Source organism: Amphiura filiformis, chromosome 4 (genome assembly GCF_039555335.1).
Source record: "Amphiura filiformis chromosome 4, Afil_fr2py, whole genome shotgun sequence".
NCBI classification, from domain to species: domain Eukaryota; kingdom Metazoa; phylum Echinodermata; class Ophiuroidea; order Amphilepidida; family Amphiuridae; genus Amphiura; species Amphiura filiformis.
Window position 1 is genome coordinate 63,029,140 of NC_092631.1, and position 17,018 is coordinate 63,046,157.

General features: G+C 35.1%; 1 protein-coding gene across 1 annotated transcript in view; it reads right to left on the minus strand.

The window, feature by feature from the left end:
* Positions 1 to 15,760, minus strand: part of LOC140151182 (adenylate cyclase type 6-like) — a 326,089-nt gene extending 310,329 nt beyond the window's left edge. The window contains 2 exon segments of the mRNA XM_072173436.1: positions 7,029 to 7,285; positions 15,720 to 15,760. Of these exon segments, the coding sequence (XP_072029537.1) occupies positions 7,029 to 7,269 (241 nt within the window). The 5' untranslated portion in view covers positions 7,270 to 7,285; positions 15,720 to 15,760.
* Positions 15,761 to 17,018: the final 1,258 nt, after the last annotated feature.

Consider the following 17,018-nt stretch of genomic DNA (forward strand, 5'->3'; position numbering starts at 1 on the left):
GATATTAACTTTTGGGGAAAACGGCTTGCAAGTAGGTCAAACAGTCGATTCTTGACAACATTATTTTAATATAATGATCTTTTTGTGAGGGCGTGCAAACACAGATCTGCAGACGCAGATATAGTCAGACTTGATTGTTTTGTTTCAGGCACCGTATTTAATCCCGGGAAAAGGATTGTTAGCCTCCTCGACCAACCAAAATGTAGTTAATAACGTTTTCACTTTTTTTAAATGCTTGGTAAGTGTTTTTCTTGTTGATGGTATCTTCTTGGATTTTTAGTTCTGGATTTGATAAAGTTAACCACAATCCATTTGCTTGCTAAATTTCATTCTTTGGGAATTACATGTCTAACTTTTTGTACATGCGTATATCGGCAGAGAAGAAGATGCTGTTTCTGAATGGTCTAGGGTAACTTTGAATGGTCTAAGGTAACTTATAGTGGTCCTAAAGGCTCTGTCTTTGGTCCTATTTTGTTTCTGTTGTTTGTTAATGACATAAATGGGCACGCAGGATCACTCAAAGTGGGAAATTTTAGACATTATTTTGTATTGTATCTTTAAAAGTAATGATGATAAGTATATAAAAGTATACATTTTCAGAAAGTAAATGATGCAAGGAATCCAACTAGCACGGCGGATTCCTGCAAAAATTAGCCATTTTTGAGAAAAGCGCCAAATTTGATTTTCCATGCCAATTTTGTTCGGTCCACCATAACAACTTACCCTAAATGTACAATTCAGTTTTTATCAAATTTTGAATTTTTTCTCCGTTGTACTTTAAAACATCCACAATTTTGGTCAAAATCATTTCCTTTCTGAAAATGTAAACTTTTATATACTTATCATCATTATTTTTAAAGATACAATACAAAACAATGTCTAAAATTTCCCACTTTGAATGATCCTGCGTGCCACCTTAAATAATTTGGTGTCTTCTCCTCTTTTCCAATTTGCTGACGATATTTGAATTGTTCGTCCTATGAATTTCTCCATGAGATTATCCAGCAGGACATTCAAAATATCTTCCTGAGCCTTTCAATGTGTTCGACCATGCACATGACCAGATCAAAATCTCCTAAATTCTGTAGTTACATCATAAGCAGTAATGAGCTTTAGAGATGAGTTGAAGCTGATTGGAAGACTCTCAGTAACAACATCCTTTCATTTGATTCTCGTAACGTTTCTAATAAGATTTCAAAACTTTCTGAAAGTTTTAAAACCTTATTCATGTTATTAGATGCATTAGAATATGACTTCCGTTGTATTACTTAACCTTTACAAATCCCTTATTTTGCCTCATATTCTCTATTGTGCTTGCATCTGGGCTCCATTTTAAAGGAATCATATTGACAGGTTGGAGAAAATGCAAAGGAAAATCACACGTACTTTGTTTTACAAAGATTTTCCTGAAGTTGATTTTGAGGATCGTCCATCATATTCTGAGAGACTTGTGGATCTGAATTCTATTAAACTTGAAGATGTTTTTAAGTGCCAAAGATAGGCTCTTGGATTTAAAATAGTCAATGAGGTTGGGCCTGTGCGCGTGGTGAAGACTTATCAGATTGGGTCAATTTCTCAAAGAATCTCGTGCTAAAATGTTGACGGTAATCATCTGAGACGAATATCATATACCTACATGTATAAGGCTGAGTTCACATAGAAGTATACGGTATACGGTATTCGCTATACGAAATACGCTCATTCGTTCAGGCTGAGTTCATATAGGAGTATACTATGTGAACTCAGACTGATCGAATGAGCGTATTTCGTATAGCAATAGCGAGTATGTCAGTTTACCCATTTTCTTCGTCTTATCAAATGCTTGTAACTTTACTTCTTGAGGTCACATTGCATTCAATGAGGTGTCATAATGTGCAGAATTAGATAGTGCATCTATTAAAAAAATGAATTTGCCCACATATGGTTTAGGTTTTTAAAATTTGGACGGTATACGCTGCACTAAAATCGAACATGCGCGATTCCCACTATACTATACTATACGCAGGTATACGGCCTTTTCGAATAGCTCTTATGTGACCCGGTACTATGAAATTACCTTGCTCGATTTAATCTATACGCGTGCACCTGCAAAACGTGCATCGTATACCCGAATAGTATACTTCTATGCGATCGTAGCCTTATGTGACCCGGTACTATGAAATTGCCTTGCTCGATTTAACTATACGCGTGTACCTGCAAAACGTGCACCGTATACCCGAATAGTATACTTCTATGTGAACGCAGCCTTAAGCAGCTACAAAGGCTATTTGACTATACTTAATTTTTTTTTAAATTTGACACAAATATCATTAACACAATCCTAACCTAATGAACAGTCTTCATTCAAAGGACAAAATTATATAATGAATTTAATATGAGCTTCATAAGATAGCAACAGCATGAAGCAACAAACAAGAATTCGCTCTGAGAATGTTTTTTAAATCACACATTTTTACATAATTGTTAATCTAATTTCATCAGCTACATCATGATAGGATTCTATACTTCATTGCATATATCTACTGCTCACTACCACTACAGAAAGTTGTGTAATCGTTGGACCCAATCACATTCACACTGTGCCATTGTCTACATTCAGTGTTTCTACGGTACAAGCATAGAACAAGTAACTTTGACTGACTTTGACGAATACTTCGCAACTCTTCCAATAATGATGTCAAACGTGAAGGGTTGTGAGTACGCGTATGTTGCTTAGTTGCTGTCTTAGGTGTTATTGACGTGTCTTAAATAATCTGTTTCTTAGGTCTTGAATATTGCATCTGTGTTTTGTTAACAATTTGTGACTATTATTTACAGATTTTTTACTTAGTAGTTTACTTGAGTTCAGTAAATTACCTTTGGGTGTAGTGACAAAACAGGAATTTAGACAAACTATAACAACCCACCTAGATAAATGACAGCCAGTAAAAAGAGAATATTTAAAGGAAAAAAAGTAGTGTTAAAAAGGAAATTATCTATATTTTAATAATAAATATGTAACAACTCAAAATTGACCCTGCCCAGAAGTGCCTCCTTTTGACATACCACGACACATACACATTGCCCACACCATACCAACCACCCATACACACGCACCCCAAACGCACTAACCCCAAGCTTATCCACTTACGTGGAGAGTTTAATGTTCCCGCCAACACAAAGGGCGGTATAGTTGTGTACCATGTAGTTATTAATGGTAATGGCAGGTGCCCAGAGGATAACGAGATCTTGGCGACCAATCACAAGCCAGATCCATTTAAAGATGCATTACATCATGGCCAATTTTAGTAGGCCAGAAATCCGACAATCTCATCCATAGACATTTTACATAATTGATAATGTTCAAACTTAATGTTCAAACTAATTTCATCAGCTATATCATGATAGGACTCTATACTTCATTGCATATCTACTGCTGACAACACACTCACTACTACTACAGAAAGGTGTGTAATCGTTGGACCCAATCACATTTACACTGTGCCATTGTCTATAATGAATATAACACCACATTCAGTGTTTCTACGGTACAAGCATAGCACAAGTAACTTTGACTGACTTTGACGAATACATGTACTTCGGAACTCTTTCAATAATAATGTCAAACGTGAAGGATTGTGAGTGTGTGTATGTTGCTTAGTTGATGGCTTAGGTGTTATTGATGTGTCTTAGATAATCTGTTTCTTAGGTCTTGAATATTGCATATGTGTTTTGTTAACAATTTGTGACTATTATTTACAGATTTTTTACTTAATAGTTTACTTGAGTCCAGTAAATTATCTTTGGGTTTAGTGACAAAACAGGAATTTATATCAGTGACAAACTATAACACATATCCACCTAGATAAATGACAGCCAGTGAAAAAAAAGAATATTTAAAGGGAAAAAAGTAGTGTTAAAAAGGAAATTATCTATATTTTAATAATAAATATGTAAAAACTCAAAATTGACCCTGCCAAGAAGTGTCTCCGTTTCACATACCACGACACATACACATTGCCCACACCATACCAACCACCCATACACGCACCCCAAACGCACCCCAACCCCAAGCTTATCCACTTACTTTTAGTTGCTTTGAGATATCATCGGTAGAAAACATGCGCCATGCTTTACACGTTCATTACCAAGCGATCAGAAGACATATAAGGTATTACAACATGCATCTGATACCAGTTGTCTTCAGTAGATAGCAAATTAACTTTGCACCTTAAATGGATGAAGGTATATAGACTACGTCGAGTATAATTATCTGAAATGCCTCCAGTATATCTGAAATGTCTCCAGTATATTATCTGAAATGTCTCAAATATATCTGAAATGCCTCTAGTATGTCTCAAATGCCTCTAGTATATCTTAATGCCTCCAGTATGAAATACCCCCGAGAAATACCTCTAGTATATCTGAAATGCCTCCAGCATATCTGAAATGACTCCAGTATATCTGAAATGCCTCCAGTATATCTCAAATGCCGCCAGTATATCTGAAATGCCTCTAGTATATCTGAAATACCTCCAGTATATCTGAAATATTCCAGTATTATCTGAAATGCCTCCAGTATATCTGAAATGCCTCTAGTATATCTGAAATGCCTCCAGTATCTGAAATGCCTCTAGTATATCTGAAATACCTCCAGTATTATCTGAAATGCCTCCAGTATCTGAAATACCTCCAGTTATCAGAAATGCCTCCAGTATATCTGAAATGACTCCAGTATATCTGAAATGCCTCCAGTATATCTGAAATGACTCCAGTATATCTGAAATGCCTCCAGTATTATCTGAAATGCCTCCAGTATCTGAAATACCTCCAGTTATCAGAAATGCCTCCAGTATATCTGAAATGACTCCAGTATATCTGAAATACCTCCAGTATATCTGAAATGCCTCCAGTATATCGGAAATGCCTCTATTATATCTGAAATGCCTCCAGTATATCTGAAATGACTCCAGTATATCTGAAATGCCTCTAGCATATCTGAAATACCTCCAGTATATCTGAAATGACTCCAGTTATCAGAAATGCCTCCAGTATATCTGAAATGACTCCAGTATATCTGAAATGCCTCCAGTATATCTGAAATGACTCCAGTATATCTGAAATGCCTCTAGTATATCTGAAATACCTCCAGTATATCTGAAATATTCCAGTATATCTGAAATGACTCCAGTATATCTGAAATGCCTCTATTATATCTGAAATGCCTCCAGTATATCTGAAATACCTCTAGTATATCTGAAATGCCTCCAGTATATCTGAAATGCCTCCAGTATCTGAAATGCCTCTATTATATCTGAAATGCCTCCAGTATATCTGGAATGCCTCCAGTATATCTGAAATGCCTCCAGTATATCTGAAATGACTCCAGTATATCTGAAATGCCTCTATTATATATGAAATGCCTCCAGTATATCTGGAATGCCTCCAGTATATCTGAAATGCCTCCAGTATATCTGAAATGCCTCCAGTATATCTGAAATGCCTCCAGTATATCTGAAATGCCTCCAGTATATCTGAGTATATCTGAAATACCTCCAGTATATCTGAAATGACTCCAGTATATCTGAAATGCCTCCAGTATATCTGAAATACCTCCAGTATATCTGAAATGCCTCCAGCCTCCAGTATATCTGGAATGCCTCCAGTATATCTGAAATACCTCCAGTATATCTGAAATGCCTCCAGTATATCTGAAATACCTCTAGTATATCTGAAATGCCTCCAGTATATCTGAAATGCCTCCAGTATATCTGAAATGACTCCGGTATATCTGAAATACCTCCAGTATATCTGAAATGCCTCTAGTATATCTGAAATGTCTCCAGTATATCTGAAATGACTCCAGTATATCTGAAATACCTCCAGTATATCTGAAATGCCTCCAGTATATCTGAAATGCCTCCAGTATCTGAAATGCCTCTAGTATGTCTCAAATGCCTCTAGTAGGCCTATGTCTCAAATGCCTACATTATATCGGAAATGCCTACATTATATCTGAAATACCTCCAGTATATCTGAAATGCCTCCAGTATATCTGAAATGCCTCCAGTATATCTGAAATACCTCCAGTATATCTGAAATGCCTCCAGTATATTTGAAATGCCTCCAGTATCTGAAATGCCTCTAGTATGTCTCAAATGCCTCTAGTATGTCTCAAATGCCTACATTATATCGGAAATACCTCCAGTATCTCTGAAATACCTCCAGTATATCTGAAATGCCTCCAGTATATCTGAAATGCCTCCATTATATCTGAAATGCCTCCAGTATATCTGAAATACCTCCAGTATATCTGAAATTCTCGAATTTTAAACATCCTTCTTAAATCCAACCCTTTAATAGAAATTGGCTTGCGTGTACAAGTCAATATTGTAACCGAGGACAGATTTTGTTAATTAACTCAAAATAAAAGTAGTGTCGGCCATTTGTCGTCGTGTACTATTCATTTGCCAAGGTTTGCTATCAAACATAGTCTACATGTATTACGGTGTCTTGTGTTTTAACAAAAAAAGACACATAAACAGGGAACTATAGTACACTAGGCCTATCAAATCACCAACGATTCTACTTCATTCCATATATTCCAGCCCCGGCCACCAACTCAACACAACAGTTGGTAACAATGAGAGTTACCAAATAGCGAAGAAAAGGGGTAATTTTTTTACCAGTAGCGAGGACTGCGAAATTGGCAAAATAGGGGGGTATTTAATTTGCACTGTCCGCGAAATTTGGATAAAAGGGGTACTTGGGAAAACCCGATAATTTTATATCAATATTTAGTGTAATTGAAAAGGGGTGTTTGAAATTCAAGTCATTGAAAACCACAAAAAAGGGTTTGTTTATGGCCAAATTTTGTCCTCAATTTTGCATGAAAAACGGGGTAAATTTGATGACAAATCATTGCAAAGGGGGTCTTTGACAGATTTGGTAACTCTCATAGTTACCAGCGTTTGTGTTGAGTTTGAGGGGGGGGGGGGCGGATTCCAGCATTCAACTAAACCGAAGCGAAGAGAAATAATAATACTCACTGTCATCTTGTGGTGTAATCAGCAATGGATCCACCTCTCCTGTCTCATCACTATCATCCTCCTCATCACGGGGATTCCCCTTACCATGCTTACAGGTTTCAGTCGCCGTACCGTCATAATCTTCATAGTTGTCACTTACAGTAGAAATGTCTTCTGTTTTATCTAATGTGTCTTCATTATCCAGGTTGGTGGTGTCTTCAGCCACCGCATGGACATCCACCTCGATTTGAGTTTGGTCCATAATCAGTGATAATTTTCTTTAAAAAAAGAGAAAGTATGATGTTATGGCTAAAACATACGCAATGATATATCCCCTTGATTTATTCTTCTAAACACACCTGCTTTGACTGAACATTGTTTCACGTAAGAAATGGAAAAAGAAAAAAGGAAATGTTGACCTTTAAAATCGTCAGTTAATTAACGGCCTTTGTCGCGTCGATTATATCTTGTCTATTACATGTTATAAACTCACTTTCTTTAACCATCACCTGCCATTAAGCCATTGAGGCCTTGCATTAAGACAAATCAAATAATCAGTGATTCTTCAAGATTGTCTCGAGCTAAATATAGCAAGTCCATATGGATATTATTATATTATTATTATAGTAAGATTAATAACCCCCATTAACCCGTGGTAATATAATCATTTCGACGTTTGGTGTGCGTTGCCATTGCGATATACCTAGCGCAGCGTCAATATTTCCGCAACGTTTTTCAACGGGCTGGTTACGAGATCTGCTGACGCCGTATTGATCAACAGCAGATATTGTGGTTTAATTATTATTGAATTAATTATTGGTAATAATTATTATTAAGCACGTATACTTGAGGATAACATCATGTGATGTGCCCTGAGTAATTTGATTTAATGTAACTTTGTTTGCAAGCTTAAAGTATTTCGTGAGAGATAAGAGAAAGGGGAAACCAAGAGTTTTTGTGTTAGCCTATGACATGTTTTAGGGAAACCCCTTTGGTTACAGTAAACAAACTCAATCAGAGTTATTAATAATCTTGGAAAACTCCAATATTCTGGAACATTTTCTATATTGCATCATTTGGGAAAATCCCCTAGATTGTAAAATGGATATATGTCATCATTTTAGAAAGTCTGAATGACAGAATGGTCTATTAATAGATTGCGTGTATAAAAGGTAAAAGTTTGAGTTTGCTCCTTGCAGAATCACATGAGAGATTGTAAACTCTGCATGTATGTGTTGGTCTTTATTGTGCTTCAAAAGGAGGTACATTTTAACCAGTTTACATAGCCAATAATGTGATATTTTTAATACAGCAACGAATGAGATGTTTGAGTACACGAATGTGCTCCTCCTCATCAAAGGATTTGCTGGAGTCTGGTTTTTAAAACAACACACCTGTCAAATACAGTGGAGCAATGCAGAAAGAAGGCCTGTTTCCTGGAGAAAGAGTGATTGGTGAAAGAAGCACCATTTTTGGAGAAAGCAGCGCCAGAAGATAAGCGTTTGGAGAAAGCAGCGCCAGGAGATAAGTGTTTGGAGAAAGCAGCGCAAGGAGATAAGTGTTTGGAGAAAGCAGCGCCAGGAGATAAGCGTTTGGAGAAAGCAGCGCAAGGAGATAAGTGTTTGGAGGAAACAGCACCATTTTAGTGTGAGGATTTTATAAGCAAGGATATTTATAAAGGCAAGTGTACAATGGACTTCGCAGATTTTCGCAGGACAAGTGAATAATGATATATACATCAGCCGTCTAGAACATTGCAAGAACTCTATTACCATCAAGGAGAAGAATGCAGGCTAAGTACAAATTAGTTAAAAGAGTGATTATATTCGATTGTATTGTATGTGCATTTGTTGTCATATATTGTACCAATCATATTTTACTTTCAATTAAAGACTTTGATTTTGTTAGCTTAATCAAACAGTGTATTTGTGTTGTGCATTCGTGTGAATTTGTATAAAAGGTGATTTTGGCCTTGAGGCAGTACGACTCGTAAAAATCATAATAAATTTACTTCCAATTAAAGACCTATTCAGTGATTTGCTCATCAATTGTTATTTTGAGAACAAAGTACACAATATGGTTCAAGCATGCATCAGTTACGTAATCACCCTAATTATTTCTGATCATTCACTTTAGTTTGTCCATTATAATTATTTTTGTTCTTGTGCAAAGATTGGTGAATAAATGTGTTTAAATGCATGCTTGACCCATATTTTGTACTTTGTTCTCACTATTACAAAAACACAGGCAATTATCGTAGCAGACTGACGATATAGATCATGGATTCATGCACATGTAAAGAACGTGTAGAATCTACATGTATAATTATTTAGAAACGTGTATAATGTTGACGGATATATATTACAGTTGTTATTATTAAAGACTTTAATTAAATCCTTTGGATATAATTACATAATCCGATCAAAACAATAAAATAACATGCACATGTACAGTGTATTAGGATTGACAGGTGAATGACCCTTCATTAAATGCCTATTATTGATATTTGTAATTACTTTCAGACCTGTACTATTAAATCAATTTTGTTCCAGATTATTTTTCATTTTGTTTACTTAAATCTTGTTTTAGTATTGTTATTATTGAAGAATGATATTGCTCTTATTTTGATATTAGTCTAATAAAAATATACCCAATAATAATGGAAATTATTGTAAATGTAAGCCTATAGCGTTGTTTTTTCTTCAACAATTAGCATGATTAGTAAAAATCAATAAACATTGATTGACATACAAACCATTGACTTCATTAAGCGAAATTGAAGGTGATTTCTTTGAATGACTCAATAACAATACCGGTAATACATGTATGCAAAACCGACCGATGAATGACATTAAGCATACTTATCAAATAAGGCTGTGTAAATAATGTTCATTTGGATGAATAATCTACACCAAGATGATAATCATTTCTGTTTCTGTTGAAAAGGATAAGTAATATTTTTCAACTTTTCCACTTCTTTTTGTGTTTGCAGCATGATGGTTTATTTTTCATTTTTTATCCATTTATTGACAATATTTGCATTATTATATAATACGAAGCTTTTAGCTATACCACAAATTTTTGATACTGCACGGTAACACCGTGCAAGATATTTGCTACTGAACCGGCGCGCACATTTTGCGTTGTCGCTCGCAACTCGTAGCGCGATATGCGGCATACTTCGTGCGCGGAGAGACCAAAGCAGACGTAATTGATAGAGTCACGCAGTTTGTTGTTTTGTACCGCCGGCAAATATGATGAAAATGATTACACTAATGGATTCCAAATGGCACCAGCATGTTTAGTTTGATACTTTGGTACTCAAAACGCATAGAAAAAGCTTCATATTATATATTATATAATAATAATAATATTGGATGGCTTTATTGATGTTATGAATGATATTCAACTCGCCGTACCGGCTCGTTGAATATCATTCATGGCGCGTGCAGTATATTCTCATACAACCCTCAATGCCATACAATAGGCCTATTATATAATTATTGATACATTAATTTTCTTTGCATGTTAATGTTAAATGCCGTTGAAACAAACGAAACTACAGTAGGTATCTTTCTTGACTTATCAAAAGCATTTGATACCATTGATCATAATATACTTCTGCACAAATTGGAACATTACGGATTTCGTGGAATTGTATTAGAATGGTTTAAAAGCTGTTTATCGTAATAGGAAACAAAATGTTTCATATAATTCATGTGAGTCTGAACATAAAGATATTATCTGCGGTGTTCCACAAGGGTCAATACTAGGTCCTCTACTCTTTCTACTTTATGTAAATGATATAACTAACACATCAAATGTACTAGATTTTATCCTGTTCGCTGATGACACAACTATTCTGTATTCGCATCCCAACATTAAAAATCAAATCAATCTTATAAACGAAGAACTAACAGAAGTTAACAATTGGTTCAAAGTTAACAAATTATCAGTTAATGCTAGCCATGAATGTATTTGTAAACAATACCTGTTTGGAGAGAGTTAAACATACCAAATTCCTAGGTGTGTTAATTGACGATTGCCTTACACAGACACATCACATTGAATGTGTATCCAAAACAATTGCTTATGCTGGAAATATTGGTGTAATAAATAAACTTAAACACTTTGTCCCTAACCGTATATTATTCACTCTTTACTGTACCCTTATTTTGCCGTATTTTAACTATGGTATACTTATCTGGGGAAATACTTGTAAATCTAAATCAATTAAACATTTCCGTAATCAATTTAAGCAAAAGCTAATTTCAACTTACGTTTGACTTTTTGACTTTTTGACTTTTTGAATGAATGAATGAATGAATGAATGAATGAATGAATGAATGAATGAATGATTGAATGAATGAATGAATGAATATGAATTGGGCGTGACTTATAACGCCCCAGCAAACACAAAACGTTTTACAGAAAACGTTTAAATATCGGGTTATATAAAGGGTATACAAATATTTTAATAACATTCAAAAAATAGTTTTGAAAACTTGATGCGAAACATTCTAAACAGAATATTATTTATGTGTTGAAAAATATTTGCCCAAAATATTTTACAATAACGCTTTAAAAACGTTTTTATGACCTTTATATAACCCAACATTTAAATGTTATTCAAATGTTTTGAATAATCGTTTTAAGAACATTTTTGTGTTTCCTGGGCCTTAAGTAAGTATTGACATTCGACACATTCCAATGCTAGAACGTTTCATGTTTCATGTCAAGGGGTCTCTTCATTTCAAGTGTATTTCAAGTGAGAATATATTTTTGATTGTGGTCAAAATTTCGAAAGCTTTTTCGATATTTGGAATAATATGAAATATAATAATTATAAGGTTATACACTGAATATTTTCATTCCAAAAAAATTGCGTCAAAAGGGCAGTAGAATTGAGGAATCAATTTGTGTTTTGTCCACTAAGAGAAATAATATTGATGGAGGAAAAGAAAAAACAATTTCCAGACATCTCAATGGTTTTTTAGACGTGAGCAAATAAAGCTTGTCAAGTTGCTCAATTTTCACGGTCTCCTTAATTCTTCGTTTTATGTCGATATCCGCGGATTTTAATATGAGCAAGGAATTTATTTTAGGAACTAGAGTTATATAGTTACACATGTTTACGATAGATTTTGGGCTTTTCTTGTTAATTCAATGTAATGTAAATATTGTATATAACCAATATACTGAAAAATGGTAGTGTAATGCACTCGCACGTAAGAAATCATTTATTTGACTGTTTTTTCCTTTCTTTAATCGATTATTAAGTTGATTGATTACTTTCATGATCCTGTATCATCCATATTGTTTATGTACTAATATATCGTCACATTATACACGAATCTAAATACTCGAACATTAACAACCGCACTCCATCCAAGCAACAGATGAGTATATAATTGCTAATTAATGTTTACACAATGTTCATTAGATATCTAGCCTTAATCAAAATAATATCAATTGTATAACATGTACGAGTGTATTTATAGATAGTGCATTTGCTTTAAGGGTACTTGCCCATCAATTTCATTCAGGGGCGTGTTTGAAAAACGGCACAGCGCATTAGTAAAAAGAATAAAAAATACTAAAATTTTCACCAGGGTTCGAACCACTGCCAATTGCACTATGAATGCTAAAGATGCCTACTGTGCCACGGTGACCGTGGTTAACATTCGGCGATTTTCAAAGATATACATATCAACACGTTTCTAGTGTATTGAAAATCAGATTTTGGTATGAATACAGTCATAGAAAGACATATGACTCTACTTGTCTGTTTGTTTTTCATTTAATACAAATTAATTTTGATGAATTGAACTGGTACGACTCTTACGACTCGTGATAAACGACGATTAATTTTGTAATAATAAAATGAAAACGCTGGGTCACTCACGACGTCATTTGTAATTCATGTCAAAACCTGGGGAGGACCACACATATCCGTGTTACTGTATACGTGCGCAATCGAAACTCAATGATCCAGACAATACCGTTTGAATATACCGCCCTTATGTATGCACCTGCTTGTCACTTGCGGGAAGATATACTATATGCCTACCCTAATAGCTTACAATAGATACCCCACCGTAAATAGCTCTCTTCTGTCATTATATACGCGTAGTGTACGCACTTTTGAACCATATTTTGTTCAAAAATGATAGGAAGGGACTGTTTTCAGCTAAAATGTTGGTTATCAGCAGATGCTTAATGATACCGGGAAGTGTTGCAGAAAGGTAAGCGTACTCTTTATTTATTCAAAATATCACATATCAATGAATTTAAATTGGAAATCCAAAAAGGAAATGTCAGGTCAAAATTCTCACCTTAGAATTATTGTGAAATAAAATCAAACCAAATTTAGGCTCCGCAAACAACGTCCAATTATTCCCATTGGTGTTTGCTACACGTGCATATAATAAATAATGATTTGGGGCTAATTTGAGAAGAGTTAATGCCTCGAGTTTCAAAATACACCGAGTGATGTTTTTTGATCAAAAACATCGACAATTCAAGACTCTGTAAAAACAAATCAAGAATTTTCTGGGATAATTGCAACTAAGTATAATGAAAGTTATGATCTAAGCTACCAGATGCATCATTATTTTCCTGACTATGATATTTAGTTGTGGGAAAAGATTACTTTAATGTTTTGGCGGGATTATTTCCCGCCAAAAATTTCAACCAAAAAGAGCATGTAGCCTTAATACGTCTAGATACCATTCACGTACAACTTATAAGTTCCCCCCTAAATACTTTTTTAAATAAATCGAAAAATATTTGACATAATGCAAACGTGTAAAAAAGTATGGATAGCCGTATTTGTTTTACACATATGGATCAAATTATAGCGTCACACGTCATTGCGTTCAGTCACAATGGTTCAAAAAGAGACCGTTTTAAACAGTGTTAAAAGTTGCATCTGAGTCAATAGGAGTCAGCTCTCAAGCAATACAGTAGACCAGGTCTATTCATGTGTTTGTTAAAGAAAACCTGACTGCTATGGACTCAGGTGCAACTTTTAAAACGGCCTCTTTTCTTACACAATTAACCATTGTGACTGAACGCAATGACGTGTGACGCTATAAATTGGTCCACATGTGTAAAACAAATAGGGCTATACATATCTTTTTACATTTTTACATTTCGTAAAATATTCTTTGAAAAAGTATTAGGGGGGAACTTATAAGTTGTGGACAGTATATCATATGCCTTAAATCATTGCCATGATATAATTCAATTACTGCCTGCATGAAGACTTATTTTTAGGAATCTTATTCACTCTTGTGAACTCGAGTGAATATGATGAACTAGATGGGTAGCATTAGACTATGCCATAGTCGAATTTTATTAAAAATATGTTATTATTAGTCATGATGAACCCATTTCGTTGAACTCAAAATTATACTGATGTTTATTAAAATTAAAGTATTCAATAGTAAAATGGTCATAAAGAGTTAAAAATATCAGACGATTAGTGACAATAAAAGTAATTGAATGCAACATTATCTTGCATAATTATAACGGCTCACTTTAATACTGAACAATTCTGATTTTGGAATCTACCAGTTTATTGATAGCGAACCCCGAAATTTGGAAGCTAACAAACAGAGGGAGTAGGGTGACTGATCAGATGTGAAAATCTATCAATTGTGCACACATTAATTAAATCAGAGTTTTAAGCTTAAATACAATATCCAGAGTATGCACAATGGGCAAGTGGACTACGGGGTAGTCTAGGGTAGCATTAGCAGGAATCGTATAGGCAGGAATTGAACACATTGTGTATCTAACCTAAGAGAGTGCAAATGACTTATACATTGATTCTGGGATAATCAGCATTGCTATTTTGTACGAAATACAAACACACCCCTACATACAGATTACATTTATATAAAATATACAAAAAAGAAAAATACAGCAAAAATGAGAACACGATAGAGCAGACTTAGGGAGAGTGGGGTAAGTTGAGCAACCAAGTAAGTGAAGCCACTATGCCCCCCAAAAAAGAAAGGAAACCAAAAACGTACAAAATTTTACACTGCCCTGTATTGTATATGAAATCACTCAGGCCTCACTATCACACTGTCTTAGGCCACATTACTCGGTCACCCACCTTTTCATAGTATCTTTTGTGTTTTGTGGATCCTGAGAGAGTATCAGACACACCAAATCGCATTCTGAATACGAGGACTGTCCTTCTGATGTCAAATAATGATTTTTTGAAATTCGGGATATAATACAAATTTTCTGGCAAATGATTAAAAATAAAAAAAAAAAAGTAAGAAGTCTCTTTTATTTATCATTCAAACCGTTTCCCAATTATAAACCCTATCTATAGACCCTGCGTCACTCGTGCTCAATTAAATACAATTCTGTCCTCCGTAAGGTACCACATGATAATACAAAACATGTGGTAGGTATGAATGGTTGTGGAATCGAACTAGACACCTGTCCCTCTGTCACTTGGAACTTAGGACCAACATGTCTACCATTTCAATTGCTATACCGCTCCGGTTGATTTTACTCGAGGTAAAGGTCTAGCTGCTTATTATTCATTTTTCTGCTTTTCAAAAAACTGTACCGTTGGGCGCGTGCTTTTTGGGACACACTGTAATTCTCAATGTTAGGTTAGTTACCCCCCCACACACACACACACACACACCCCCACCTCAAAAATCTAAAGAACATAATGATTCTTACCTGGAATATATGTTGTGAAAATCAAAATCTGGTTGGCGTCTGGAAAGAATTGTATAAAAATCACAAAAATAGCTTTTAGTCCATCATATTTCAGCTTATGCACGAGCACGTAAATCTCTACACAGTTGTCCAACCACTGATGATCTGATTCCAAATCGAAAACACTATGAACAAACTCCAAAGTTCATCGATTTATTTCTAACCTTAGCTGGTTGTCATTTCAGGCATGTTCCTTTAGGTCATGTTTACTTATAATCTTTATTTAACACGGTAAATTGAAGTTGTCAAAATTATTTGCAAACCGCATGGATGTGTGTTTGCAGACGTACCTATATATCTCAATCATAATGCGGAGTTCGATGATTTAAATATAGTAGTTAACTTAGCCGTTGTGATCTGGATTTAACACGACAAGGCGCAGAACTGACCATGGCCGTCTGTTGATGTATGCAGAGTGTTTTCTTTATCGAAATGGTTGGCCTTGTAAACGTTTTTAGATGTCTTGGAAAAATAAAAACGCGTGGCAAACCCAAAAGGCTAACGCATTGTAACACGTCTTTTGGAACACATATGCATCAACAATAACAAGACCGGTGATGTTCTTGTGGCATGTGTCTTCTGTGAAAGTTTACCTGAGATTACATGATTTGTGTTGCTTTCTTGTACAGAGCATATCAAAATAAAGTAAACAGCTTGAAAATGGCACTCTATTAAAATGTACGACGTATTTGGTCAAAATGCTCTAATAGCTGAATCTACATCTTGTTCTCTCACACGACTGTAAAATCACAGGCGTGTGACCATTAATAAGGACTCAGAGGCTAATTTTGTGAGCCGAGTAAAAATGCAGTTGCCCACATAGCCACATTCCTCTGCATACAGAGTTTAGCTCTCCTCACACTCATACATGTCTGAGGATGTCGGAACAATAAATGTGTCTCATCAAGATCTGCAGGGGAACTTGTGAAACCTTTGATTTCATATAGCCCCACAACTAAGAAATCAAGTGGTGCATGATCATGAGATCTTGGATGACATTCCATCCATATCCATAATCAAAGCAATCGCACGATTTCTAAACAATACTGCAATTTGTTCTGTGTTCGTGGTGAAACATTTGATTTTTATGTTGTTTAATTTAAATTGGCTTTGCACAACTGCATTCTTACTAGGCTCACATGCAAAAATAGCCACGGAGTCCTTATTAATGATCACACGCCAGTGATTTTACAGTTTTGGGGAGGACAAGATGTTGATTCAGCTATTAACAAGAGCATTTTGACCAGATACATCGTACTT